General features: G+C 41.4%; 1 protein-coding gene across 1 annotated transcript in view; it reads left to right on the top strand.

Moving 5' to 3' along the window:
• The first annotated feature begins 22256 nt into the window (after positions 1 to 22256).
• Positions 22257 to 26557, top strand: part of Fhit (fragile histidine triad diadenosine triphosphatase) — a 267095-nt gene continuing 262794 nt past the window's right edge. Inside the window, exons 1-2 of the mRNA XM_051139691.1 lie at positions 22257 to 22479; positions 25306 to 25335. Coding sequence (XP_050995648.1) covers positions 22474 to 22479; positions 25306 to 25335 — 36 coding nt within the window. The 5' untranslated portion in view covers positions 22257 to 22473. The remainder of the gene's footprint in view (positions 22480 to 25305; positions 25336 to 26557) is intronic.

The following is a 26557-nucleotide window of genomic DNA, read 5'->3' as shown; positions in this document are numbered from 1 at the left end:
CTAATATCCAAAATATATAAAGAACTCAAGAAATTAAACACCACCAAACCAAATAACCCAATTGAGAAATGGGGCTTGGAACTAAACAGAGAATTCTCAACAGAGGAATATCAAATGGCTGAGAAACACTTAAAGAAATGCTCAACCTCCTTAGTCATCAGGGAAATGCAAATCAAAACAACTCTGAGATTCCATCTTACACCCATCAGAATGGCTAAGATCAAAAATTCAAGGGACACCACATGCTGGCAAGGATGTGGGGAGAGAGGAACACTCCTTCATTGCTGGTGGGAATGCAAACTAGTACAGTCGCTTTGGAAATCTATCTGGTGCTATCTCAGAAAAATGGGAATAGGGCTTCCTCAAGACCCAGCTATTCCACTCCTTGGAATATACCCAGAAGATGCTCCAGCACACAACAAGAAAATTTGCTCAACCATGTTCATAGCAGCCTTATTCATAATAGCCAGAACATGGAAACAGCCTAAGTGTCCATCAATAGAAGAATGGATAAAGAAACTGTGGTACATATACACTATGGAATACTACTCAGCTATTAAAAACAAGGAATTCCCGAAATTTGTGGATAAATGGATTGAGCTAGAAATTATCACAATGAGTGAGTTAGCTCAGAAGCAGAAAGAGTCAAATGGTATATACTCACTTATATCTGCATACTAGCCCAAGGGGCATGTCCCACGAAAGCCTTCACTTACCAGGAAACTGGGACAGAGGGGAGGACATCCTATTGGGACTCTAGATGAGAGAAGCATGGGAGAATAGCAAAGTAGAAGGATCCAGAGGGTCCTAGAAACCTACAAGTAGAACATTATGATAGGCAGATTTGGGCCCAGGGGTCCCGCTCAAACTAAAGCACCAGCCAAGGACAATACAGGCGGTAAACTTTAAACCCCTACCCAGATCTAGCCAATGGTCAGAACAGTCTCCACAGTTGAGTGGAGAGTGTGATATGACTTTCTCACGTACTCTGGTGCCTCACATTTGACCATGTCCCCTGGAGGGGGAGACCTGGTGGCACTCAGAGGAAGGACAGCAGGTTACCAAGAAGAGACTTGATACCCTATGAGCATATACAGGGGGAGGTAATCCCCCTCAGGAACAGTCATAGGGGAGGGGAATAATGGGAAAATGGGAGGGAGGGAAGAATGGGAGGATACAAGGGATGGGATAACCATTGAGATGTAACAAGAATAAATTAATTTAAAAAAAAAGAAAAAGAAAAGCCTACAACCCAGTAGCAAATACTATTTTGATATCACATCCTCCAAATGGTACCTTCTCTCCATCTGGGCCAGGCATTCTGTGGAGTTCTCACCCCTGGGCTCAGTCGCCTTCCTAAGACCTGACAGAGCACTGATGTGTACTGTGCTGACTGCAATTTTATTGGCCTGAGGAGAATTTTCTCAACGTGAGCAGGTGGCTGGATCTTGTGTGTCAGGCTTGTATATTCATTGTTCTATGTTATCTTTTTTCCCTCCTGAGCATGATGAAAATGAATTTAGCTTTATACAATGTTTGAAGAAGCACGGGGGAAGAAATACATTCTGTGTGAATGAGACGGTAATAATAATAAATGAGAACTGAATCAGAGATGGGTGAAAGAAATTTAGTTTGATTTGCATCAACAAGGCTCAATAGCATGAATGGTTGGTAAAGTTAAATCTAATTTCAGAAGTTCTTCAACATTCTCATTTCTAACCAAGGCTTTAATATCATTTTAATGCAGTTTTTTACATATGAATTAATATAATAAATGTCAATGTTGAATAGAATAAGGTCACATTTTACTACTTTGACCAGAAGTGTAATCTTCCAAGATTCAATTTTATTACTATTATAACAGTCAGACTGGATAAGGTCACCAATATTTCTTTCCAAGTGATATAATATATGACGACAGCCTTTATACCAACTTTACTTTTTGTAATTTGGATTTATATTCTGAAACATGTTGACAAAGATATACCACAGACATTTCCTGGTCAAATGGCAGCCTGGGGAAGATGTTTCCTATGATTTATAGGAAATTTGAAACTGGATAAATGGAGTCATTGAAATGCAGCATTTTCCTGATCATATCATCCACTTGCCTACAGATAATTAAATTCTTGTGACGTTTCCCCCTTCTACTTGCAAGGGAAAGGTGGTGTGTAATGATTTTCTGATGAGTGAATTCAAGGAACACATTCTGTTGGCTGACTGAGTGTAGGCCAGCCAGGAGTCTAACATGTTCACTGAATCAGAAAAGTTCAAGATTCAGGAGTATCGGAGATAGTGAAGGCCAACCAGCAAAACCATTCGAGTTGACTTTCTGTAGCATCTTCACGAAGCAGTGAGTCTCTGTCAGCAGGACACACGTCAGGACAGGCAGGGTCTATATCCTGATACTATCAGAAGCATACGTGAGGAGGTAACTGCAGAGACCACAGGACCATGTCTGCACCTTGTCAGTGCTCAGTAACCAAATATTGTTCCTATGATTGTTTTTGATGTTCTGTTGGCTATGGCACTTGGAAACAGGCTGCTTTCTTCCTCTCAGAGCTTGCTCTGTTACAAACCTTATATTGAGTCCAAATTTACCTCTTTTTTACCTTTTACTCAGTGATTGTGACTGTGACTCTACTGATCAATAATGACAGAACTGATGATAACACTTGCTGCTTAGTGCTCACTGAGTATTTTCTCTGTAGACAAGAACATTTAAAAGTTATCTTTACACATCCCACATGTACTCAAAAGTAGAAAAACAATGTAAAGTGTGTTCATTTACCTTTACCTTTATCATCAGCTGCTGTCTGGATTTTTCCACAGTGTTTCATCTATTCACTTCTGGTTTTGTTAGATTATATTTAAATCACAACCCTCTCTCTCCTCTCCTCTCATCTTCTCTCTTCTCTCTTCTCTTCTCTCTTCTCTCTCTCTTCTCTCCTCTCTCCTCTCTCTCGCTCTTCTCTCTCCTCTCTCCTCTCCTCTCTCTCTCCTCTCTCCTCTCTCTCTCTCTCTCTCTCTCTCTCTCTCTCTCTCTCTCTCTCTCTCTCTCCCTCCCCCATCTCTCTCTCTCTCTCTCTCGTGTGTGTGTGTGTGTGTGTGTGTGTGTGTGTGTGTGTGTGTGTGTATCCGCTTATGTCCTTAGAAATAGGAGAGGCTTGAAGGCTCCGATATGGTAGATGATGTGCAGGTGTGGTATGCTGGAGTCTCCAGGAAATAAACTGGAAGATTCTGAAGAACAGTTATCAGAAGATGTGGCCAATGGCCCACAAGTTTCTCATCCAATAGCGAAGTGAGAGAAAGGAAGCCTTAAGAAGTCCAGCAGGAACAACTGTAGTCTCTCCAGGAAGAACTGGAAAGCTTTGAGGAGTTCCCCATTCCTGTGAGAGTAACTGACCAGACCTAGGCTTAGGACACAGCCTCAGAAAACTGGGACTGTATTCTTAGTAACAGGTATTTTAAAGAGAAAGGAGAAAAGGAAAAGTTATTAGCAGCATCAGAAGAAGAGGAGAGGAAGAGTTGGTAGGAAAACCTCAGCACTTGGCAATGTGAGAAATGAGTCAGAGTTTTTTGTTGTTGTTGTTGTTGGTTTGGTTTGGTTTGGTTTTGTTTTGTTTTTGTTTTTGTTTTGTTTTGTTTTGTTTTTTTGAAACAGAATGGGTCCTATGTAGCCCTAAATCCCATGCGTCTGAAGATGAATCTTCTTAACTCTGCCTCCTGGGTTCTAGGATTATAGACATGTGCCACTAAGCTTGGCCTGATAATGTGCTTGTAGTTAAGAAATCCATAACCTTGGTCTTCATGCTAGGAAGCGTCTACCAATTGATCTGCATCCGTAAGGATGTCGTTTTCAAAACTCCTGTGCTGACTGCAGTGTGTTGGTAGCCCAAGGCCCTCAGAGTACTGCCTTCCTGGGAACCTGAGAGGGAATGTTATGGTCTATACACTGGACCATGGTGAGCAGAAGACCCCTAGATTTCAGAGAAGATACTTGGCATCAGAACCCCATAGCACTCTGGGAAGGGGATATGTGTTCAGACACAGAATCTGTATGGGAGCTTACACCGGTCCAAGCAGAGTGCCCAAGGTCGGAAAGGATGGCCGGGGCCAGGGCCAGCATTCATATCTAGACACCAGAAGAACCGCCCAGATGATTCCCCACCCCCCACCTTCCAAACAAAGGCAGCCTCCTGAGACGTGGGACAGACTCCAAGGATATCTGACTGAATGTTCTCACTATTTTTTGCTACTTTGGTCAAAACTAAAAGTATATGCAAAGGTAAAACAGATTAGCAGAGGCTGGAGGAAGGGGAAGATAGGTGAATGGGGAGGAATGTGGTCAATGTGCAAGGTGTGTGTGTGTGAAAGTATCCTTGTATAGCAGAATATCATGGATTTGTGCAAAGCACTCCTCCCTGCGTGCTGTGCTTCAGGGTCTGTCTGCTTCTCTTAGTGATTTATAACTTTTTAACTCTGGCTTTGTGTTTGGCATAAAGTAATTTATCTCCAAGGTGGGCTTTCTAGCAGGGTAGAAGCTGTCTTTAAATGGCCGTTCAAATAAGAATTAGTTAAAATCAAGTAAGATGGACACTACCACAGTTCACCTGCTACGGCCTCATGCCAAATGAAGTTAGTGGCTGCTTATTTGGGTTGTGTAAGCATGGACCATTTCTCTCCTTTTAGGAGTTGTAGTAGACACCTATGGGCTTAAAAATATTTTTTTGATACTAGGTAGGCACAATTCCTGAGGGATGAGTCGGATGGTGACAGCCTGGTACTTTCCTCTATAGTAGTAACTCAGGACACTCATCTCAAGCAGAAGTTCTTCACGTTTCTTAGGCAGGATCTTCCATCAGTTGATACAGCCTGTCTGAGCCATCTTTCATGCATTGTTTTTAACCATGTCTGGTACTGCACACCTATTATTCCAGCACTTAGGAGTCTGAGGAAGGATTGCAAGTTTGAGGCCAACCTTGTGTACATACAATCAATGCCTCAAAAACTATGTTTTTCTATCAGGACAGTTCAGTGGGATATAGAAAAACGTATCAGGTATGTTTTTATAAAGCAAATTCAGAATATAGTAAAGGATATACTTCTTTAGTACATATCAAATGAGGACAGGGAGCATGAACGCTGATGACCCTACTTCCATAATAGCAATAACAGGTAATTAGGGAGTAGATTACCTAACAAGATACCTGAAGTGACTCAAAGACACTTGATAACCGCTGTGGGTTGCCACACTACTGCATTCGGGACATAAGGAAATGCAGTAGTTAATTAGTAGTTAAGTACAAATGAATACTTATTTGTTCTCATTTTCTATGTGCAAATTCTCCTTCTTCTACTAACTGTCCTTAGGACTTTCAGGCAAAGCACCCCTGACTTGTTTCAGCAAGATAGCTCAGGAGCTAAGCCACTTGCTGCCAAGTCTGATGACCTGAGTTCAATTCCCAGCACCCACATGATAGGAGGAGAGAACTGACTCCTGCAAGTTGAGTTGTCCTCTGACCTTCATAGGCATGCCATGGTTACAGATAAGTAAATAATTCTATGGGCTTTTTGTTTTGCTCTCTCTCTCTCTCTCTCTCTCTCTCTCTCTCTCTCTCTCTCTCTCTCTCTCTCTCTCTCTCTCTTTTTAAGAAAAAAGAGCCTCCCAACCAAATTATCCTGAAATAATTTTGTGTGAAACCATCATTTCATTAATGGTTATGAATGGTGGGCTTTTAAAAATATTCATTTCTTATTCCTTTTCTTTGTATAGCTACAGTATTTTCAAGAACTTTCCATCTCGTGTGCTATTATTTACCTCTCCTCCTGTGTTGGTCACACAGAACAAGCAGTGCCCGTTTTGTGGCAGTCCTAATGGGTCCTCCAAGAATTCAGCTGCCCAACACCAAACTGCTAGAGGCTGCTAGAACTGGAGTTTGAGCACAGATGTGTGTACTCCATAGTCCATATTCTGGATTGCCATTTTCTCCGACCCTTTTCTGGTGGATGAGCCTGCCCCGCCCCATCTTCCAGGGACAGGAGCCTTTCCACTGCTGCACCAGGAAGCTTGGCCCTCATGCCTCATTATTGCCATTTGGTGATTTTTCCTCAGGGAAACTGATGGCTTTGGTGACTGTGCTGTAGGTCTGTCCCTGGTGACTCCCCCAGATTGACAGAAGACTACAGAGTGGCCCTGCCAACAAGATCAGAGTGAGAAATCCCCTCCCTCGCAGTCTGAGATAAAATGTGTTTTGTGGAAACACCAGTTCTGTGTTGACTCATCTTGGGTTTATTCTCAGCAGAAATCCCAAGCTGTTTTCACACATGCTGCTGGGAAGCAAAACTCCTCCATCTTGTTGAGCACATGGTGAGCTGGACCCGGAGGTGGGGGTGGGGGCTCGCCCACAGGAAGACTTCTCCCCTGCAGATTTAGAGCAAGCTAAGAGGCAGGAAGAGAACCCAGGAAGCATGCAATTGTGGTTGTGAAACGTTGTCTTAAAGGACACCTGCTACCTCTTTCCTGACTTACACTGATTAAAGAATGCTAGGATTTTTATTAATTGAGCAGTGATCCGTTTTAGCTGTCATTCGTGCAGATAGCAACTCACTGGAGCAGACATTTATTTAAAGAATCCACCCGACTGTCAAGCCATCTCCCACCTACTCATTGTTCTTATTCACAGACATATGATCTGTGAGCAGGGCAGGATATGGGAAGCCAGGCATTAATGATCTCTCTTCTTTTATCGACTCATACACTGTATAGGAAACTCAAAAGCATAGGTGAGTGGTACAGTTTTAGAATTTGAGACAAATGATCCAGTCTAAAAGGTGTATGGTAGAAGGCATTCTTCAAATAAAGATGGTCAAAAAATAAAAAATAAAAAAATAAAAAGATGGTCAATCTACTAAGAAATGGTGTGCAAATTGAGAAAACCTAAGGCTGTGTGCTGGCCTTTGGATCTACTTGTGAATGAGATGTGGCAGATGCTTTGACACAACTTCTGGACCATGGGCAGGTGTATAGAGGAAGTATAGTAGAACACCATTAGGGGAAGGATGCAGATGTGGCTATTTCGGAAACCTCTGCTATGTAAAATGAGACATACACAGCACTGTTGCCACTGGCTATATAATCTCCCTACAGTCATGTCGTGATGTACACGAGGGCATGTGATGAAAAAAGAAGCTTAGTGATGTATTAAAGGATCAGGAGATTTGGTAGCATCAGGGGAAGGTTAGATGTTGACTTTATTTTGACAGCAGTGTATTGGAGAGTTGAAAACAGGTGATGACAGGGACAGTCTTCCTGCAGGAAGTACTGGGTGCCATCGAGTTATTTATAGTTTTACTTCATCCTGTTGTTACCAGAAAGTGAGTTTGCAGGGTGTGACACAGTTTGGGTGTGGCTTTTAAGTATATGGTATGATCGCCATACATTTTCTTGTCCAACCCTTCACTTTTAACTAATGTTAAGTCCAAGAAGCCTTCACCTTGCATCAGTGTGTGGCTGTAAAAAATGACCATTTCAAACTGAAATCATAAAGTAAAAATAACCAATGACAGATATATGGCCTTTTCATGACTCTTAAATATTCTCAAGATAAACTTGCCATAATTTATAAGAATATATGAAGCTAGAATATTGGAAAACTAATACTTAAGTAGTATACCTTGGTTTCACACTATAGAGGCATTGAGAGCCAAATGGCATTATTTTATGAAGCACTTCCTGAGAGCACCTTGAACGGCACTTCTTTGCTGTCCTTTTCTCAATCAGTGCTGGAGTCTGAGGATCTAGCTGAGCTCCCCTGGCTGCCAGCACAACAGTACGATCTGGGTTCTATAGTTTCTGTTTCCTCTACAACCTCAGTTATGTGTTGAGACAGTGTCCATGTTCCAGGTTGCTGCAATCTGTCTCTCTGTTATGCTTTTGCATATGTAATGCCCCGTCCCTCTTCGGGTTATTTTAGTGAAGTGTACTGAGAGTTTATTGGTGCGAGGCCACAGGGCAACATAGACTTTGCCAGCCACCTCCATTGGCCCTGCGTGACTGAGTTCCAGATACCTAATCACTGAAAAGAAGCCATTTGAAAAAAAATTGCTGGTGATTGGGTACCTCTGTTTTCTACACTGTGGTTTGTGGACTGAAAGTGCACTAGTAGCAGAGCTTGCGCTTTATGCAATTACTCAGTTACTTTCTCATGGCAACTGAATCCGAACCATACTCTTGGGGAAATGGTATTATTTAACTAAACTGTGGGAGCTGAAATTATGCATCTTAAGGCTATGGGGAGTGAGGGCTCCCCTGTAATTGCCAGAAGTTAGTTTCAAGAGAATTGCCAATAGCAATCAAACTTCCAGCTTACCCGAGAAAGAACAGAAAGCTAAGCAGCTGCCTCCTGCCTCAGTAGCCCCTGCCTCAGTAGCCAAGTATGGTCGCCAGCTTGCAGACTGAGCAGCACAGAATATGGCACCGCAACAGCATGGCAGGAAGTTCATTAGTCATCACAAACCCATAGGCAGTGATGGATAGTGGTCAAATTACTAGAGATCAATGGCTATTGATATCATTCAAAGTCCAAAATATTATTCTGCCCAATCTGAATGATTTGCTTTTGTTTCTTCATACACTAAAGAGAGCCCAGTGAGAGTCTGGATGCACTAAATACTAAAATGTATTTTTTCTTTGTTTTGTTTTGTTTGTTTGTTTGTTTGTTTTTCACTGAGGGCTTTTACAATTACTACAGATTCTGTTTCAAAACGTGTATGTTTCATGCAGTTAGAACTGGAAAGGAGGTAAATAGAAATAAGAGGAATAATTTCCTGTTCCAGTGAAGCTTAGATAATGATGAGCAAGAAAATTGCGGACAGGGATCAAAGCAGGATACAGAGGTGGATGGGCGGCTGAGTGTGGAAATGCAGAACACTTTCAGTGTGTACTGGACACAGATGTGGCTCCAACAGATATGGCTGGTGTCAGTGAGAGTATTAAAGTTACAGGTTCACATAATGGTTATAAAGAGCATTGTACTGAATAGAGGGAAGCTGGCGGTGGAGTTCATTTCCATTGACTTAAAAAAGAAAATAACCATTTTTCAGCCTTTACTTTATGGTATGACATGTGCTATTATTTGGCAGGGGGTGAGAAGCAGGTACAAATATCAGCCCAGTCTTGGGAAGACAGCAATTTAAGAGATTTGAGAAAGAGGGCCCTGCTTAGATGGGCATATCTCAATTGGAACCCTGGATTGGGGATTGCTTTTCTTCTCCAATTCTTTTTTTAAAGATGTTGTCGGGTCACAGGCAAGTGACTTTATTAGGTAAAAACTGTAAGCACGCAGGAAAGTGTAGAGCTTTATGTGCCAAGTAGTTACTGGCTGAAGGATGCCTGCTTTCTTGACAGTCTGACAGTGCAGGTTTTTTTTTTTTTTTTTTTTTTCTGATTGTTTTTCAGTGAGTTGAGTTTTGTTTTCAAAGTCAGTGCCTGATTAACGTATTCTGTACTTGTAGCTCCCATGGTGACATGTAGGCACATCATTCACTTCCTGTTTGGGAAACATTTGGAAATAATTCACTGCTGAGAGTTTTCATTTTGTTTGCATCTGATAGAATTGTCTGCATTTTGTTGTTGTGAATGATGTAGTTTATTCCTTAATTTCGAATGGCTTACACAGTCGTCTTCGGCTGGCCAGCTGGCTTTTGTTAAAGGAGTCATCTCTTAAATTGTTCATTTTTGAATCCAATTCAAAAGGGCTCCAGTGTTCAGTCATTAAAGCTCTTCTACTTGTCTCTTTTGGGGTCACCTGTGTGGATGCTGGCATGTGGCTCCCACACAGAACAAGCTGTTCTCTCTTTCCCTTTTCACAAGTAGCCCTATTAGAGTCCAAGTCAATGTGTACAGAAGTCTGTGCCTATCTGGGACAGTGTGGGGATGAATTGTTTTCAAGTAGCTTTGCTATTGGGGCAACTGGTGTACAGGGATTGGATGCAGGACCCACATTCTTTACCACTGAGCTCTACTCCAAAACTCATTTCTTTTAGTATGTAGAGGGATGTTGCTCATCTAGTCAATGAGCCTTATATAAGAACTGGAGGGTATGACTACAAACAACAAACAACAAACAAACAAACAACAAACAACAAACAAACAAACAAAAACAAACAACAAACAAACTGTAGATCACAGGAAAGCAATGAATGTATACACAAATGTACCCACACCATTTCCCAAACAATTTTAAATATTTTACCACATTTGATTTGTGAGTGCGTGTATGTGTCTGTGTGAGTATGTGTGTGAGAGTGAGTGTTGTGTGAGTGTGTATGAGAGGGAGTATGTATGAGTCAATGTGTGTGTGAACGTTTTTTATATATATATATATATATATATATATGCATTATATTCTTTTCCTTTTGTCTCAATATGTCCCAAGAAATAAATTGTTAATTAATGAATACTTATTGAATTAAGGAAGGAAGGAAGGAAAACCACAAAATTCTCAAAGATGTTTTGGCTTTAGCCTTTTCTCCAGAATTTTCACTTTATGGATTTTTACTCAGGAATTCATTTAAATGTTCATTTATATATAGACCACCTGTTGAAAACCTCTCAGTGTGAAATAGTCTTATATTATTTATTTTAGGTTGTATTGGCCTGAAATTACTGAGGATTAGATGGACATTGATTTGAATTCTGTAAGAAAGAAAAATTAATCATAATTTTTGGCTCTCAATTTTATAACTAAAACTTTATTAACATCAATATCTCCCACAATGACGTTTTTACTAGTGTCACTCAAACGTTTGAATTATGCAATACTTGAGTCTTTCAAATTGCAAATGTTAAGAGTCCACACGTTTCACTTGAAAGGCATGAACTTTGTTCTTTGGCGAGTGAAGAATAGACAAGTTGTATATGTTAGTATATTTTATTTAGCTTAGGGATACAGAACTGAGGTCTGTAGGGTTTTGTAGTTGGGTTGAATACATTTACATTAAGTTGCTCATATTTAAATAAGTTGAATCCTGACTTGTTGATCTCATAAGAAACCCCATGCTCTTGAAAAAAAATATTCTTGGTAGGGTTCAGTGGCACAAACTCTTACTACACAAGTGTGAAGCCCTGATGTGAGATTGTCAGGACTCAGGGGAAGCCTGACATGCCACCTCACATCCATAATTTCAGAATTCCTACAGCAGCATAGAAGGCAGAGGCAGGAGAATCCCCCGTGGTCCTAGGCCAGTTAGCCTGGTTTGTGTGATGGTGACAATATCAGACCCTGTCCCAAAGAAGGAGAGAGACTGCCCTCTGATGTTCACACGTGCCATGCTGTGTACCCACCTGCACTCATGCAACATGTACAGACACGTTGTATACATATGCAACGTACATACTCACAACCACAAAAATTAAATACTCAAAAAAGGTCTTTCTTTCCAAGATTAAGTTATGAAAAGGCTACAGTTATTCTTTCAACAAATTGTAAACGAAACCTTTTAGTAAGCTTAGTGTATGGAACCAAGAATGCAAGTTGAGTCTGTCTATATTTGGGGTATTTCTCCAGTTTTAAGAAATCTCTGACTATCACCCCTTCTGCCAGCTTTCAGCCCTTACCGTTGGACCTCTCTTTTCCCTTTTATCCTTTGCTGTCAAGGCATATCCACTCATATGCTTTACATGGTATGGAGAATGTGGCTTCTAGGCTGCTTTGGCCAACTATACTGAAGATCTAATGCGAAATGGCTCTTGAACAGGATGAAAAAACCATCCTAAAGTTCAAGTCTGTATACTTCTCTGAATGGAATGAAGCTCCCTCTGGAAGAACTGGAGCTGGGGTCTCACTTCACCCTGACATTCTATGAGCTTAGGGGCTTAGGGTTCTCACCTCACTCATGTGATGCCTATGTGAAGGTTAGAAATGTCAGATTACTGGTAATATGTTTTTATTACATGTTTTATTTTTAGAGTTTCTCCAGTAAGTTACACATTCTTAGTATTACTCTCTGATCCATATTAGATGCAAAACCTATTTATAGCATTTTGGAGATGGCTTTCACACTAAATACTAGCTGTTGTTATTAAAAACTTTTCATTAGGGATGATTCTTAAAACTTTCAGCTGTTATGTGTATGATATTTCTTCAGTTCCAACATTCCTCCAACTCTTAGCTCCCGAGAGTATTTTTATAACATTTCCATATTCAGTGTGTCCCATTCTTGTCTTTATATATGATGGACAGACATGTTTGAGTGACAGTTCATCTTCTCTTCCCACACTCTCCTAACCAGAGTTATATGAATCACAGGTAATTCTGTCTATCTCTAGCACAATAACAATAATAATAGATTTTCATAATGGTTACTCGGAGACATTACAAGGCCCAGAGATGACTTCTATGTCACTAAGAAAGGGGGAAAGGGACTCCTTTAGAAATTTTTTTATTACTTTATCACTGAAGAATGGCAGATCCTTTGTATGCACACTAATATTGTTATCTCCCTTATGGCAGTCAGAGCTAATATAGTCCCCTATTCTTCCCTCCTGATCCCTAGCAGGGCCTCCAAAACCACTTAACCACAATGCTCTAAGCAGCCACTACAAGTTGGATGGAGCTAGCAAAAGGGATATACCTAGCAATAAACTTAGTCTAGGCACTGTGATAAGAAGAGTGCCACTCGCTGACTGGTAATTCAGGCCCCAGACTTCCAGGTCAGTCATTCTATGGCTCAGAAAGTTCCAGAGCCTCCATACTGGCAGTTGGGACTTTGACCTGGAAGTGATGTATATCAATTTTGCTTGTGACACTTAGACCTAAAGTCCTATGGTATTACTCAACTGTCAGGATCCAAGGTAGAATCCTACTATGTATCCAGACATGGTCGTAACTCAAAATGTGTGTCCAACATTCTGAATAGCTATCATATCCCATGTGATATATTTTTAACACTCTATCTCTTAACAGGGATTCTCTCTCTCTCTCTCTCTCTCTCTCTCTCTCTCTCTCTCTCTCTCTCTCTCTCTCTCTCTCTCTCTCTCTCTCTCTCTCTTCTATGACAATAGTATGCACTCAATAGAATTTGTTGATGATTGTTGATGATTCAACCAATTAGTTGATTTGGATCTCCTGCCTCAACCTTCTGTGTGCTGGGATTATAAGCATGAGCCACCATGCCCAGCTTTCAACATGCATTTTAAAAGTGAAGAACTTCATCAGACATCTCTCTTTGAAATATGATGTTGATGAGTCCTGAAGCATATCCACTGGAAGATTTGTCCTATACAGTGTTCTTGAAGCAATTAATTAAATAACAGGTTTAAGAGTGGCGGGTACCTCTGCAGATAGAAGCAACTGTCCCACAGTCTATCTTTCTGAGATTGAGCCCTAGAGAAACAGAGAACTGATTCCTGATACTTGTCCTCTGACCTCCACATGTGCACAGTGGTACCAGTGCACCTGTATTCTCATAGCCCATGTGGATGTGTGGACACACACACACAATTTTCAAATTAGTAAAATAACAATTATAATTTTATCATTATACAAATTTGAGAAATACTGCTTAGTGTAATTTTTGGAAGAACAGAATTAAATATCCTGATGAGGTTGAGGAAAGCTATATTGCATTTATAATCAGTGTTTCACAGTCTTATTGGACTGTGAGAAATTTGTGTCAAGAAATGTATCATGAAACTAGTATTTTTCATACCACTGTAATAAGGAGTGCAGTGTGTATATGGAGACCTGTTTATTGTTGTGAAGCAGAGGGTGCAGTGTGCCAAAATTTTCCTGTAAGACCTTGACCATTCACCTTTTGGGCTTCAACTTCCAAATCTGGAAACAGAGAAGTGGTTGTAATACTGACTACCTTCAAGGGTCACTGATGGGTGCTAAGACATAGCAAACAGTGGACATACTTCTAATATTGTTTACTTTTTCACATCTCAGTAGTTTAATGTATCACACACATTTTCCACAATGTGATGCTAGTACATCAGTCAATATAAGATTCCTTTGTGCTGAAAAATTCACAGAAAATACATGTGAAATTTAAGTCAAAGACTATGCCAAAATGCAGTGTAGGTACACATTCCCCTGCTATTTAAACTTTTTTTGAAGCCATGTTTGTTTTCTCTATGAATGTAATTCTCACTTTTGAGCATTCTCAGCCACGTGGAAGTGTTGAGAGCAATATGAAGCACATTAATTAAAGTGAAGATGCCTTGACATTGTCCCCATGACTGTGGCCCCACTTTATCTTTGTCCCAGAAGATTTCCCAGGACAGAATATTAGATAATAGATTCTTGTGAAACATTATGCAGAGCTGTATATTGTGAGCGTAATCACACTCTTCTCGATTGATCACATTCTATACATCCATTTGCTTTAAGTTACATGTCAACCATTTATGTCTGTGGTCATTGAGTGTGCTGGTAATTCTTCATTGAGTTACTACCAAGCTGATGATAGTATTCAGTGAAGAAATGTATGGTCCAAACCATCAAAATGCTGCATCCCTTCATTTCTGCATGTACCATATTTTTTAAACTATGAAGCTAACAGTTCTACTTTCAGATATGAAAATTCACTAAAGTACCTGGATTGCCTAGAGCATATTATCCACTTTGTTTCAAAGCTCTGTGAGTGTGCTATTTAAACCAAGTGCTTTGATGCTTCTCTTTTAAAAGGTGTGTTGTTTTTTTTTTCAAGTGCCATTAAAAGTAATTTAAAGCTTCTACAAGAAACTCCACATGATGGTGCACACCTGTAATCCCTGTTCCTGAGGAAGCTGAGGCAGGAGAACCACAAGGTCAACTTAAGTAACTTAACAAGACTTTATCTCAAAATAAAAATTATAAAAGGCTAGAGATTTAGGTCAGTGGTAAAGTACCTTAACTGTCTTTCATATCCACCTTTCTCAGAATAAAAGGAAGGGAGGTATGGATGGAAAGAGAGGGAGAGAGGGAAGGAAGGAGAAAGGAAGAATGGGTGGGAGACTGGGCAGGTGGGACGAGGGAGGGAGGAAAAATGAGGGTGGGATAATATCTTAGGGGTTCTCATGCTGGGATGAAACATCATGACAAAAAAGAAAGTTGAGATGAAAAGGGTTTATTTGGCTTACACTTCCACATTGCTGCTTATCACTGACGGAAGTCAGGGCAGGAACTCAGACAGGGCAGGATCTTGGAGGCAGGAGCTGATTCAAAAGCCTTATATGGGTGCCCCTACCTGGATTGCTTCACATGGTTTGCTCAGCCTGCCTTATTATAGGAACCCTGGACCAGCATGGGATGATACCACACACAATGGGCTGGGCACTCCCCCATTGATCACTAAATGAGAAAATGCCTTACAACTGGATCTCATGAAGCCATTTCCTCAGCTGAAGCTCCTTCCTCTCTGATGACTCTGCCTTGCCTTGCCTTGCATCAAGTTGATGAAAACCCAGCCAGTACAGATGGGAAGGGAAGGAGGGAGAGGAAAAGGTAGGGAAGGGAGAAAGGAAGGGTGAACATGCAAAGATAGGAGGAAAGGAAATGCAAAGGCTGGGATAAGTAAGGAATTATGAGCAAAGATGAAAAATCTCTTGCTTATTATTAAGCTGCATACAGTACTGTGGTATAAATGACTACAATCTTTTATTGCTTCCAAAGAGAAATTCTTTATTATATTATTTAAATCCTCCTTGATACAAATTAATATGTATACATGCGAATAAGCCTCATCAATACTAGTGATATTTTGGTAATTTAATTTATTTGTTGACATTTACATTTTTAATCTCTATAATAGATTAAATAAAAAAATAAGGAAATGGAGCTGGACACAAACAATTCTGAGAATAATATTCTGCTGCCCTGTTTAATTACCCCAGTCAATACATTTTCATTTCTCTATCATGATTCTGTATTTAAATATGTGTTACAGAAATGCCTTGGAAAGGTGTTTCAAATCCACCCATTATTATCCTTGATGAGCAAAACTCAAACTTAACAGATTTATTGCTAATATAAATATAGCAACATAATGACCGTTTGATGTCCCTGAGCCAAGAGCCTCACTTTGAAATCTTTCCTTTTGCTCTCAATCCAGGCAGACTTCTGTGATTTTTGTGGCTTGGGAAGGCAGAAGAAGAGGTCATGGAAATAGCATGGAGTTTCATGCCTGTGGCCCACAGTAACTGGTAGCTATTGGCTACAGGATGTTGTTGATAAGATTCTGAAGCTTTGTTTTGAGAAGAGAACTCTGCTGTTGGATGTTGAAGTCGGCCAAGGCTTATCGTCACAGAGGGGTGCAGAAATGTAGCATTTTCTCTTTCTCATTCCCATTTAGTAGTCTGGGAAGCTAAACATCATGATTCATTCTCTCTGTCTCTCTCTGTCTCTCTGTCTCTCTCTCTCTGTCTCTCTCTCTCTCTCTGTCTCTCTCTCTCTCTCTCTCTCTCTCTCTCACACACACACACACACACACTTGTTCTCACTCTGTGTGTATGTGTACCTGTGTGTGTGCAAGTACACATGTTGAAGTAAAAGATAATTTGGAGTATTGATCTTTACCCTCCACATCATTTAAGACAGGGTCTCTTGCTATTCTAGCAGGATGGACATCATGCTAGGTGGACTTTGAAGTTCCAGGGAGTCTCCTGTCTCTGCTTGTATCTCTCTGTAGGAGTGCTGGATTTGTATACACATGCTACCCTTGCATAGGTTCTGGGAATCTAAACCAGGTCTTCATGCATGACTGGACAGTACTTTCCCTACCCCCCCCCCATGTTGAAATTCAACAATACAGGAATTATAATGAGTAATGCTTCACATTGCCTTGTCTTGACTATGAATTCTTACTAAGAAATTCAAGACATCAGGGCAATCATTCATTTTATAAAACGTCAAAAAATTACTTTCAGTGACACTGGCTGTGTTAGATTATTATAGTAATAACCTAAATGGGGAATGCCTTCTCAGGCCAATGCTCAATTTCAAGTGATCTTTCCACTTTTTAAAAGACTGATTTTACATCTCAGCATTGATCCTGGTTGGCTTGTGTTTTCTCCCAATAGAATGTAAAATAATTTAACCCTTAAGAGCCCTTAAAGATTCTAAGTCTAAATTGGGATGAGGTATCATGGAAAATATAAAACCTCTCTTTGCCCCAATCCCAGCCTACCTAACCAATGAATCTCTGGTAGACTTAGAAAAAGAAACCACATAGAGAATCATGACGGCAGATACATCTTGTGATGTGACACTAACCTCTTCACAGGTGGTCTGTTATGCAGTAATAGAAAACTGTAGGGGAATTTAAAGTCACCTCATGGCTATCTTGGGGCTAGAAAGTCTGTGATAGGCCTGGATAATTGGTGGTGTCAGCAGTCAGCTAAGGTGCCATGTTCCCTAGCATTATGCAGTAAATTAGCTGTGCTTGTTAACAGTGTGTCTGTCTTGGTCTACACAAAGGGGAAAAATTGTTAGTGTCAAAGTCCCTTCAGATTTACCCTTAGAAAGTCACATGATGACAGTTTCCCAAGTCTCAGGGCTGGAGCAGATTGTGGAGAGATCAGCTCCAACACCAGATGTGAAGAGGGCCAGAGTCACACTGTACAGAGATATGGACATTGTACGTGATTCTGACATTCACATCTGCAAAACAGCTAACTACACCAACTTTAAGTACTTGTCTAATAAAAAGATTCCATTCAGTTTCATTTTCTCTCGTGTGTATTCTGAATCTGCTGCAAATAAATATGAATTCAGCATAGGGTCTGGCATGCAGTCCCACTGTTTCAATGTGGAGAAAGTCCCTTTTCAATTGGCGATAGATGTTGAAAAGAGAAAGAAGAGTCAAGACAAAGTTTCTAGTGTTCCTCATGATGTAAATGACTTGAGAAAGCCATTGATTGTTCTTCATAAGTAGATTGCCCAATAAGCAAGGGTGTTCACTGTGAGATAACCCTGCTCACTGATATTGACCATAGAATCTAATCTTCTCTAGGAAAAGCCAAAGTCACCTCAAAAAATCCAAAATCAAAAATGGAAAAAGGCCAAAATGTGTCCTATCTTTTCTTTATGTCCTTCAGCTCAACAACTGGTGCAAGATGTTCCTTAGATTCTTGTGGCTATGTGTCACTACCAGGAACTCAAGATTCTCAGCATTGTGGAATTATCTGTCTCAGTGGCCTTGGCCAGCTAGGGTTAAGTGGGCCTCTAACCTGAGCAGTTATGCACAATATCTCCACTATATCATTTTTTTCCTCTTATGTCAGCAGAGGGTCTCTGGGGATGCAAGTCCCACTTTTTAAAAAAAATTTTTCTTTATATATTTTTTAAAGATTTCATTTATGTTTTATTATGTGTATAGTGCTCTGTCTGCATGTACACCTTCGGGCCAGAAGAGGGCATCAGATCACATTATAGATGGTTGTGAGCCACCATGTGGTTGCTGGGAATTGAACTCAGGACCTCTGGAAGAGCAGTCAGTGCTCTTAACCACTGAGCCATCTCTCCAGCCCAAGTCACACTTTTAATAAAGGTCAGGTACAAACTGAGACAGCACGCTCTAAGTGCGATACCATCACAACACTACCTTTGTGACACAGTCTGTAAACTTAGGCACAGCTAACGTGGTTTTTATCCATACACCCTCCTGTACACATATACACACAAACATACAACAGTGCTGCACAACTGGCATGGCAAGGTGTGTTCATCCAAATGATACTATGTTAAGCCTGCTGAACTTTTTCATGGCAGGTATTACTAATATTTATGGTTCTTAAATGTAGTGTCTATATATACATGCCCTGGACTTCTGTATATAAAAGACAGAGCTTGTGAGACATTTTGATTTAATCCCCTCCATATTTTCACTCCTTAAATATTGGGTCAAGCTAGCAATTACCATATGAAAAGTGAAATTGCTAAGTAAGGGTGTGTGTGTGTGTGTGTGTGTGTGTGTGTGTGTGTGAGAGAGAGAGAGAGAGAGAGAGAGAGAGAGAGAGAGAGAGAGATTGCTGAGGAGGACCTCTTATGTGCCACTGATATTACCTTTCCATCTCGCCACAGTGAGCAGTTGCTTATGTGAGATGCCAGGCCTCCACTAGGTGCTTGCTCCATGCAAACAAGGCTTACTACAGAAATTTCTGGAAGCTGCATGTTTGCCATCTTGCTATAGTTTGGTAGACAGGCTTAAAGGAGGGCGTAAATTAAGATAGAGAAGATTTCCTGTTGGACCTCTGGGAGCCTCATGGTCTGGAAGAGGATGTGGAAGGCCCCAGCTGGATATTTGGGGGACATGAAAACTCCCCTAAGCAGCCTGGAAAAGTCACCAATCAGCAGTGCCATGGCAGGCACCGCAGCTGCCTGGAACTTTCCTTCCCGTCTCACACTGCCTACCTATGAAGCAGAATAAAGAGCCCTGGAATGTGAAGAAAGAGGGAGAAGACAGTAGGGAAGGATCCAGAAGAGTTCTGGTCATCATTCCTGAGACAGAAACTCAGAGAAGAGCAGCAAAAGAGTGGATGCCAGTCTGGTAAATGCACCACCTCGGGGTCTGTTGACATTCTGGGGTGTGGCACTGAACTTCTCTCAAGAGGCGTGGGACTGTCTGGATGCCATTCAGCGGGCTTTGTACATGGTTGCAACATTGGAGAATTACTAAAAGCTAGTCTTTGTAGCCACGCGATCACCCTGGCCCGGGGCAACAACAGGATGTCTGGGATGGAGAATGGTTCATTTTCTGGGTTGAGCCTCCTCAAAAGCCCTGCATGCTCCGTGTGGATGTCCAGTGGCCCATGCAGCTGCAGGAGACCATGTGAAAAGTCCAGGATCTGGCTATTTTGGGTGGAGAAGCTTCTGTCTCAGTGGCGTTCATGACTCCAGACTGTAGTTGAGAATGAGAGACACCAAAGGCTTCTTCAACCTCTTCCCCGCCCCTAACAAAAAGAAGCAGTCTAGACATTTAAGAGGGTCCTTTAAAGCTGTGAGAAAAATGCTGAAGTATAGCTATTCACACTTGGTGGCTTCTGGTGGGGGCATGGGAAAGGACTCAGGTATCTTTAAGGGACAGAAGGGAGCTAGGCCACTGGAGTTTGACCATGCTCCATTGGGTACATCGGCAACACCAATTAGAATTGATGGGAGTTTCTGTTTGCTTATTTGTTTTGGGGATTTTTGGTTTTTGTGTTTTGCTTTTGAGGGCTTGGCATGGAGGGCACAAGGGTGGGAGAGCGGACCTCGGAGTACTGGGAAGTGAGTGTACTCAGGGTACATTGTGTGAAATTCCCAAAGAATCAATAAAAAAATTAGGCTGGACCGAATAGGGAAGGGAATGATGAGGAAAAAAAAAAGTCCCTTTTAACTAAGAGAAAACAGCCCTGTGGGATTAGAGGCTGACAATCTGCTAAAGAAAAAGAAAGCAAATTCTTCACATCTAAGTGTTTCCGGTGACCTGTGATAATCCACAGGCCTGGTACAGAAGGATAATTATCTTTATTAGTACAGATGCCCTGTGGGTGGGGCTGCTGGTTTCCTCTTGAAAAATGAACTCAGATTAAACGAATACCCCACCCCCTTTCCTAGTTTTCTGTTGATTTGAATTCCCTAAATTTAGGCCAAATCCATCCATTTACCTTTCCTCACCCCCTTTCTCATATGAAACCCAGGCCTGCCAAGCTGAGCTCGGGGGAAACTTCCCTGAGGCCTGGAGTCCAACAATGTGATGGGTTAAAGTGCTTTGTATTCTGGTGAGAGTCACAATTGCTGGATTGTGGTTTTATTAGATCCCTTTGCTGCTTGGCTCCAGGCAGAAGTAGGCTTTCTTAAAATAAGAAACAAAAAGCGGGGGAGGGAGAATAAATTTGAAGAAAACAAATAAGGGTTTTTTTTTTCTCTAGTTTCTAGTAGATGGAAACTGAACAAATGTATATGCTGTATGTATTACACACATGGGCAATCCCCATGTCTACTGAATTAACATTAATTTCTCAGTTACAGAAGTCAGAAAGCATTCCAGCTGAGCCACTCTCTTTTTCACTTCCCTTAACAGCCTTCGATCAATTACACATGATTCTTCAACAGTTTATTTGAGACTGAGCTTGGCAAGTTAGATAATTTTGCCCATCTGTAGGCAACTGCTTAAGGCTAGACCATGGTCCTCCTTAGGGTAGCTCTGTGATGTGATTTTGTGAAAGGATGTTTTTAGCTTGCAATGGATTTATTGGTACACCTCCTTCACAAGCCAAGAAACATGTGTGTGTATGTTCACACGGGGGCAAATCTATATATCTGAACCTATGTGTTTATACATGCATACACCATAGGTTCAAGTACAAAATGAATGTGAAATATTGGTGTAATTGTAACTACAAGTTTGCCACCAATAAATGATAAACTAAAACCTTTTCTCTAGATCTTGTTATTTTCTCAGGCCAGAAATGTAAATGTGCTACCCTATCTAATTTATAGAATGCATTACAATGTTCTCTGTCTCTCTCTCCCTCCCTCCCTCCCTCCCTCCCTGTCCTCCTCCTCCTCCTCTTCCTCCTCCTCTTCCTTCTCCTTCTTATTCTTATACTTCTTTTTTTTTTTTTTTTTTTGAGACATGGCTTCTCTGTGTAGTCTTGGCTGTCCTGGACTCACTTTGTAGGCCAGCCTGGCCTCAAACCCAGAGATGCACCTGCCTCTGCTGGGATTAAAGTCATGAGCCTCCACAACAGTTTCTTTTGTATGAGAGACAGCTCTTTTCTTTAAATACTTAACTTGAAAAATCTTGGATTATGAGTAACAAATTCTAGGAACGCTCATGTGGCACATACGACTAGTGTGGCACACCCGGTTGTTACAGATGAGGCTCACTGTACCTTTTGTGAATGTCTGTAGCCCCTTTAAAACTAAAATAATCTATTATCAACTTTTTGTATATTTCTATAATTTCTCTAAGAGGAAATTGGACAGGGTAATCACTATGTAAGTAGTAAGACCACCTAGATACTCCTGTTGCCTTTTAGCCGCTGGGCAATGAGCCTCAGAATGGCACTCAGGTGATAATGGTCCAGAAGAGATCCTGCTCGCTGCTGTAACTATCACAGCAATGCTGGTATCACTTTGCACATTAGCATGTCGGTTCTTCAATTCTCCTGTGTGCCAAGGCATCTCCTCGAAATTACCTAACCATCCTTTAGAGCTCTTGGTTGCTAAGCACTTCTTTCTTCATTTCTTAGTCTTCAAGAGTTCAGGCCCCTGGTCAAGGGGACTCAGGACTGTGGTATAAAGTACTCCATAAGAACACAACTGAAAGCAAGCCGAACTGTCCTTAACACACCTCACTGCAGATGTCCTTGTGTGCCCGCTGCGGCCAGTGGAGCGCTTCCGTGACCTACGTCCTGACGAGGTGGCCGATTTGTTCCAAGTGACGCAGAGAGTTGGCACAGTGGTGGAGAAGCATTTCCAGGGGACCTCCATCACCTTCTCCATGCAGGTGAGTGAGTGTACAGTGTTCACACGTGCTTCTTTCCTTCTCAAAGCTGAGTGTGGGGCTCTGTATCCTAGCCATCTTAGCAGAAAAGTGATTTTAGTTGTCCACATTTACAGAAGGAAAAAAAACTATTACTAACCCAAGGCAGCTCTGCTGTCCATTGGCCCCAAGGCAAACTATGGAATGGCTTTGCAGCAAATGTCTGCCAGCTGTTTACAAAGCAGATGGGAGTCATGACAAGAGATTTAAGGGCATTGAATTAGTGATAAGACACAAACCAAAGGCAACTTGGAGGAAGAAGAGGTTTGTTTGGCTTGATTTCTATACTAGTGCCATTATTGAGGGAAGCTAGGACGGGGGTTTAAACTTTAGCTTCCTGGAGACAGGAATCAAGGCAGAGACCATGAGGAACACTGCTTACTGGCTCGCTTCCAGGCTCACATTCAGTTACTCTTCTTCAACAGCCATGACCATCTGCTCCTGGGGTAGCACTGCTCACAGTAGGCCAGGCTCTCTCCCATCAATTAGCAAACTAGAGGATGCCCCACAGGCATGCCCATGGACAAATCTGAACACAAATTCCTCAACTGAGGTTTTCTCTTCCCAGTTGGCTCTAGTTTATGTCATTGACAAAAATTAACGAGCACTTGGATTTCACATGAGAACTGGAGCCGGTGGTACATGTTGAGCATGGAGGCTCTGCCCTGCCCTGGTTCCAAGTAGAGAAATGGCTGACAGCTAATTTAAGGCTTCTCTTCACCGGCCTTTCTCTTTTCTAAACATAATGCAGACTGCGGTGGCAGGTCATAGTTGGTACAACGAGTTCATTGAACATGACACATTAAAAAAATGGAGAAAGCAAATTGTCGAACACTAGAAAGCTGCAGGCAGCCCCTGGACCAGTACTCTTGGGGTTGAGAGAAGAGTGGCCATGATGTGTGTCATCAGCTGGGAGCTGGGGAAATCATCAATAGCACACCATGAACCCTTCAGGTCCCTATGGATAGGTCTAGGGAGAGCAGTGCATGTGGAAGGGCCCTTGAGAAGCGTTCTCCACACTTCTCTGGTAGAAAGTCAGTTGCTCCAGCGAATGGGAACTGCACCCTCAGCTCTTCAAGGTAACCGGAATGCCTCTGGTCTGCGTCAGTTAGTCGGCCATTGCCATAACACAGAGCCCTGGCAGACCTACATTAAAGAAGCCAAGGTTTGTCTTGGCTCGCAGTTTGAGATTAGGGAAATAGTAGCAGGAGTATGAGGCAGCGGGTCACATTGTGTCCACACTCAGGAAGCCCGGAAGGAAGAGCACTGGTGCTCACCTCACTTTCTTCTTTTCGTTTAGTCCAAGACACTAGCCCATGTAATGCGGCTACCCTTTTATAGCATGCATCTTCCCTGCTCAACCAGTCTACTCTGGAACCTCCCTTGTGATGTAGACATTTGCTCTAAAACACATCAATTTGAGTGGACATAACAACCAATTAGCCATCACACTATCCTTACACACTTTCCTGGACTTTTTGCCATGGACCTCCAAAGAGACCAGGTATAGAAGCCAATATATTGAAGTCTTTGGGCAAAAATGCTCATCTCTTTCTCAAAACACACATTCTAGTTTCTCTTTATTGCGACATCTGTAGAAATACAATTTGCGCCACCTTCAGACAGTAATTCAATTTAGGGTGGGTTTATCAAAGCTGTGTTGCAAACTGTTTCCCAGGTAAAGCAGTGGATGAGAACATCTGCCAGGAAATATCAGTGCTGGTTGGTTATAAGGGATTAATTCCATAAATACAATGGTTAACTATGTAGAATTAGGGCAATTTTGCATAAGTAGTGTTGTGAAACTTTACTTCAAAATAGTGTGTGTGTGTGTGTGTATGACAATCCCGTCTCGTACACATGTTCTTACAAAGAGCTAGGATTTCACAAAGTAATTTAAGCATCCTCCACATTCTAATGGTTTTTGTCCTGTTATGTCTTCTTAAGTATTAGTTGGGGAAATAAGGGGTTGCTTTCAGAAGCCACTAATGGGTTATGGTTCATGATCGAGAAGGTTTGATATACATGTAAGACATGTGCTTAGCCCTTGTCCTAGCAGGGCATGAATTCTTCCCATCAAGTTCATAGCGAGGGATATTGAGCCAAAACCACTCAGTGGTGATTCTACTTTGAAATTTTATGTTGCAGTAAAGTTTGCTGCCTTCTCTCTGGGGCACCATCTTTCATTTGTACTGCACTTGGAGACTGGGCCTGTGTGCTCATTTTCAGCTGTGATAATGACAATAGACAATAGTCTTGTTGGCCTTGAGAAGCTGGGAGGAGGATTAGGTACATGGGTAAGTGTTCCCTCACAACAGTGGCTTCTACTGTTCTGCCTCAAGGTCAGGAGAGCTTGGAAGGACTGTTCCTGTCTGAACACCTCATCTTCTTGCATAATGGACTTCTTGAGGAGAAACTTAATCAGATATTAATTAAATGACTTCTGGTTTAAAGATAATCAGACTGTGGTACTTTGCCTCCCCAAACATCTTCAGCCTTATTTTTAATGTGATTAAAATCGTAGCTGAGAGCAGAGAGCATGGCAAGTAGGAAGGAGTGGCCTAGTGGGTAATTCACATCATTTTTTACATAACTCCTGACTCAGAAGGAAATGGAGGCCTGTCTGGCCCCATACATTTGAAATGAATGGTCCCCATGAGACTACTACAAATTAGCACACAATGAAATTGGATCTAAATTATTAATGGGCAATATTTCTGAATAAGCAGGCAATGCCATCAGTCAGTTCTCACCTCAACTCTTTTTCTTTTTTGCCTCTTTTTCTTCTAGGATGGTCCCGAAGCTGGACAGACTGTGAAGGTGAGTGCTTATAATGTGCATACAAATTAATAAGGGTGATTATGGGAACTAATAAAAAATCACAACGAGTCATTTACAGCACATTGCTGTTTCATTATGTTATCTTCGAGGTCAGAGAGACCCTCAGTGTTAGAGTCATAAATCCTGACATTATAAACTGTGCCAAACAGTATGTTTCCCATTAGTTTACAAGACATTTACCCTTTGTAGTAAAATTATTACTGTGCAAACGCTAAAACAGAAACTAAATTGAGGAATCCTAAAACAGAACGGGGCAGGGTACATCAACATCCTGTGGGTTTTATGGGTTCGGTGTAGACCACAGCACCTGATATATATTGTTAGTTCTTTGCACAATTTAGTTTTACTTATTCCTCCTTGAGTAAAGGGATGCCCTGTTGTATGTCAAGTGCCCCCTTCCCTCCTAGCCCCATGGCCTGTCTTCTCTTCACTCCCACACATTTCTCTTCTCTCTAGCTACTAAATACCAAAGTTCAAACTTAATGGGATCAATGAATTTCAAAATGGTTTTTAAGTGTGCTAGAGAGGAAAAGAGGATTTATTATGATAGCCTCTGATCATAGTAAAAGGACAAAACTAAAAAAAAAAAAAAAATCCTGGTTGGTTATAAAGCAAGAACCCTGATTCTTTCACACAAATGTGAACTCCTGTGAGGCTGGGCTCAATGCTTAAGTGATAGAGAGGGCTGGGTTTTGGGTGGTAGAAATGGGAAGGAAGTCACACTGTGCTGCTGTCCTTATACACGGTGTAATAAAGCCTTGGGGTTTCAGGGCTGGCCTTGATTGACAGGGTCACGTGGCACCAAGTCTTACCAAGTGAATATGCCTCCTTTCTGATCTTGGTTTGTATGTGGCTCCAGTGTTTGACATAGCCACAGTGGGACTTTGTAAATCGGATGTCTGCGAAGTCTCATGGCAAATGAATGTCTCAATTCCAAAGGATCAAAGGAGCGGCCCCAATTTCTCCAAGCTCTTGATATGAAAAACACAGCGGAGGATTGTTGTAGAAAATTATTATTAATATTTACTATTAATTCATATAATTATTATTATGGTTATGATTTAGCCCGCAGTTATAAAAATAAACATACACGGACACCTGTTAGATTTTTAATAGCCTTAAGGCACTGGGGAAGAGCAGATATAAACCCTCTTAGCCACCTTGCTATCTTCCAGCTCAAACCCCCATGTCCTTTGCCTTA

The sequence above is a fragment of the Acomys russatus genome, chromosome 3, assembly GCF_903995435.1.
Source record: "Acomys russatus chromosome 3, mAcoRus1.1, whole genome shotgun sequence".
NCBI classification, from domain to species: Eukaryota; Metazoa; Chordata; class Mammalia; order Rodentia; family Muridae; genus Acomys; species Acomys russatus.
Note: the sequence above shows the minus strand (reverse complement) of the source record. Positions and strands in the feature narration are given on the sequence as shown.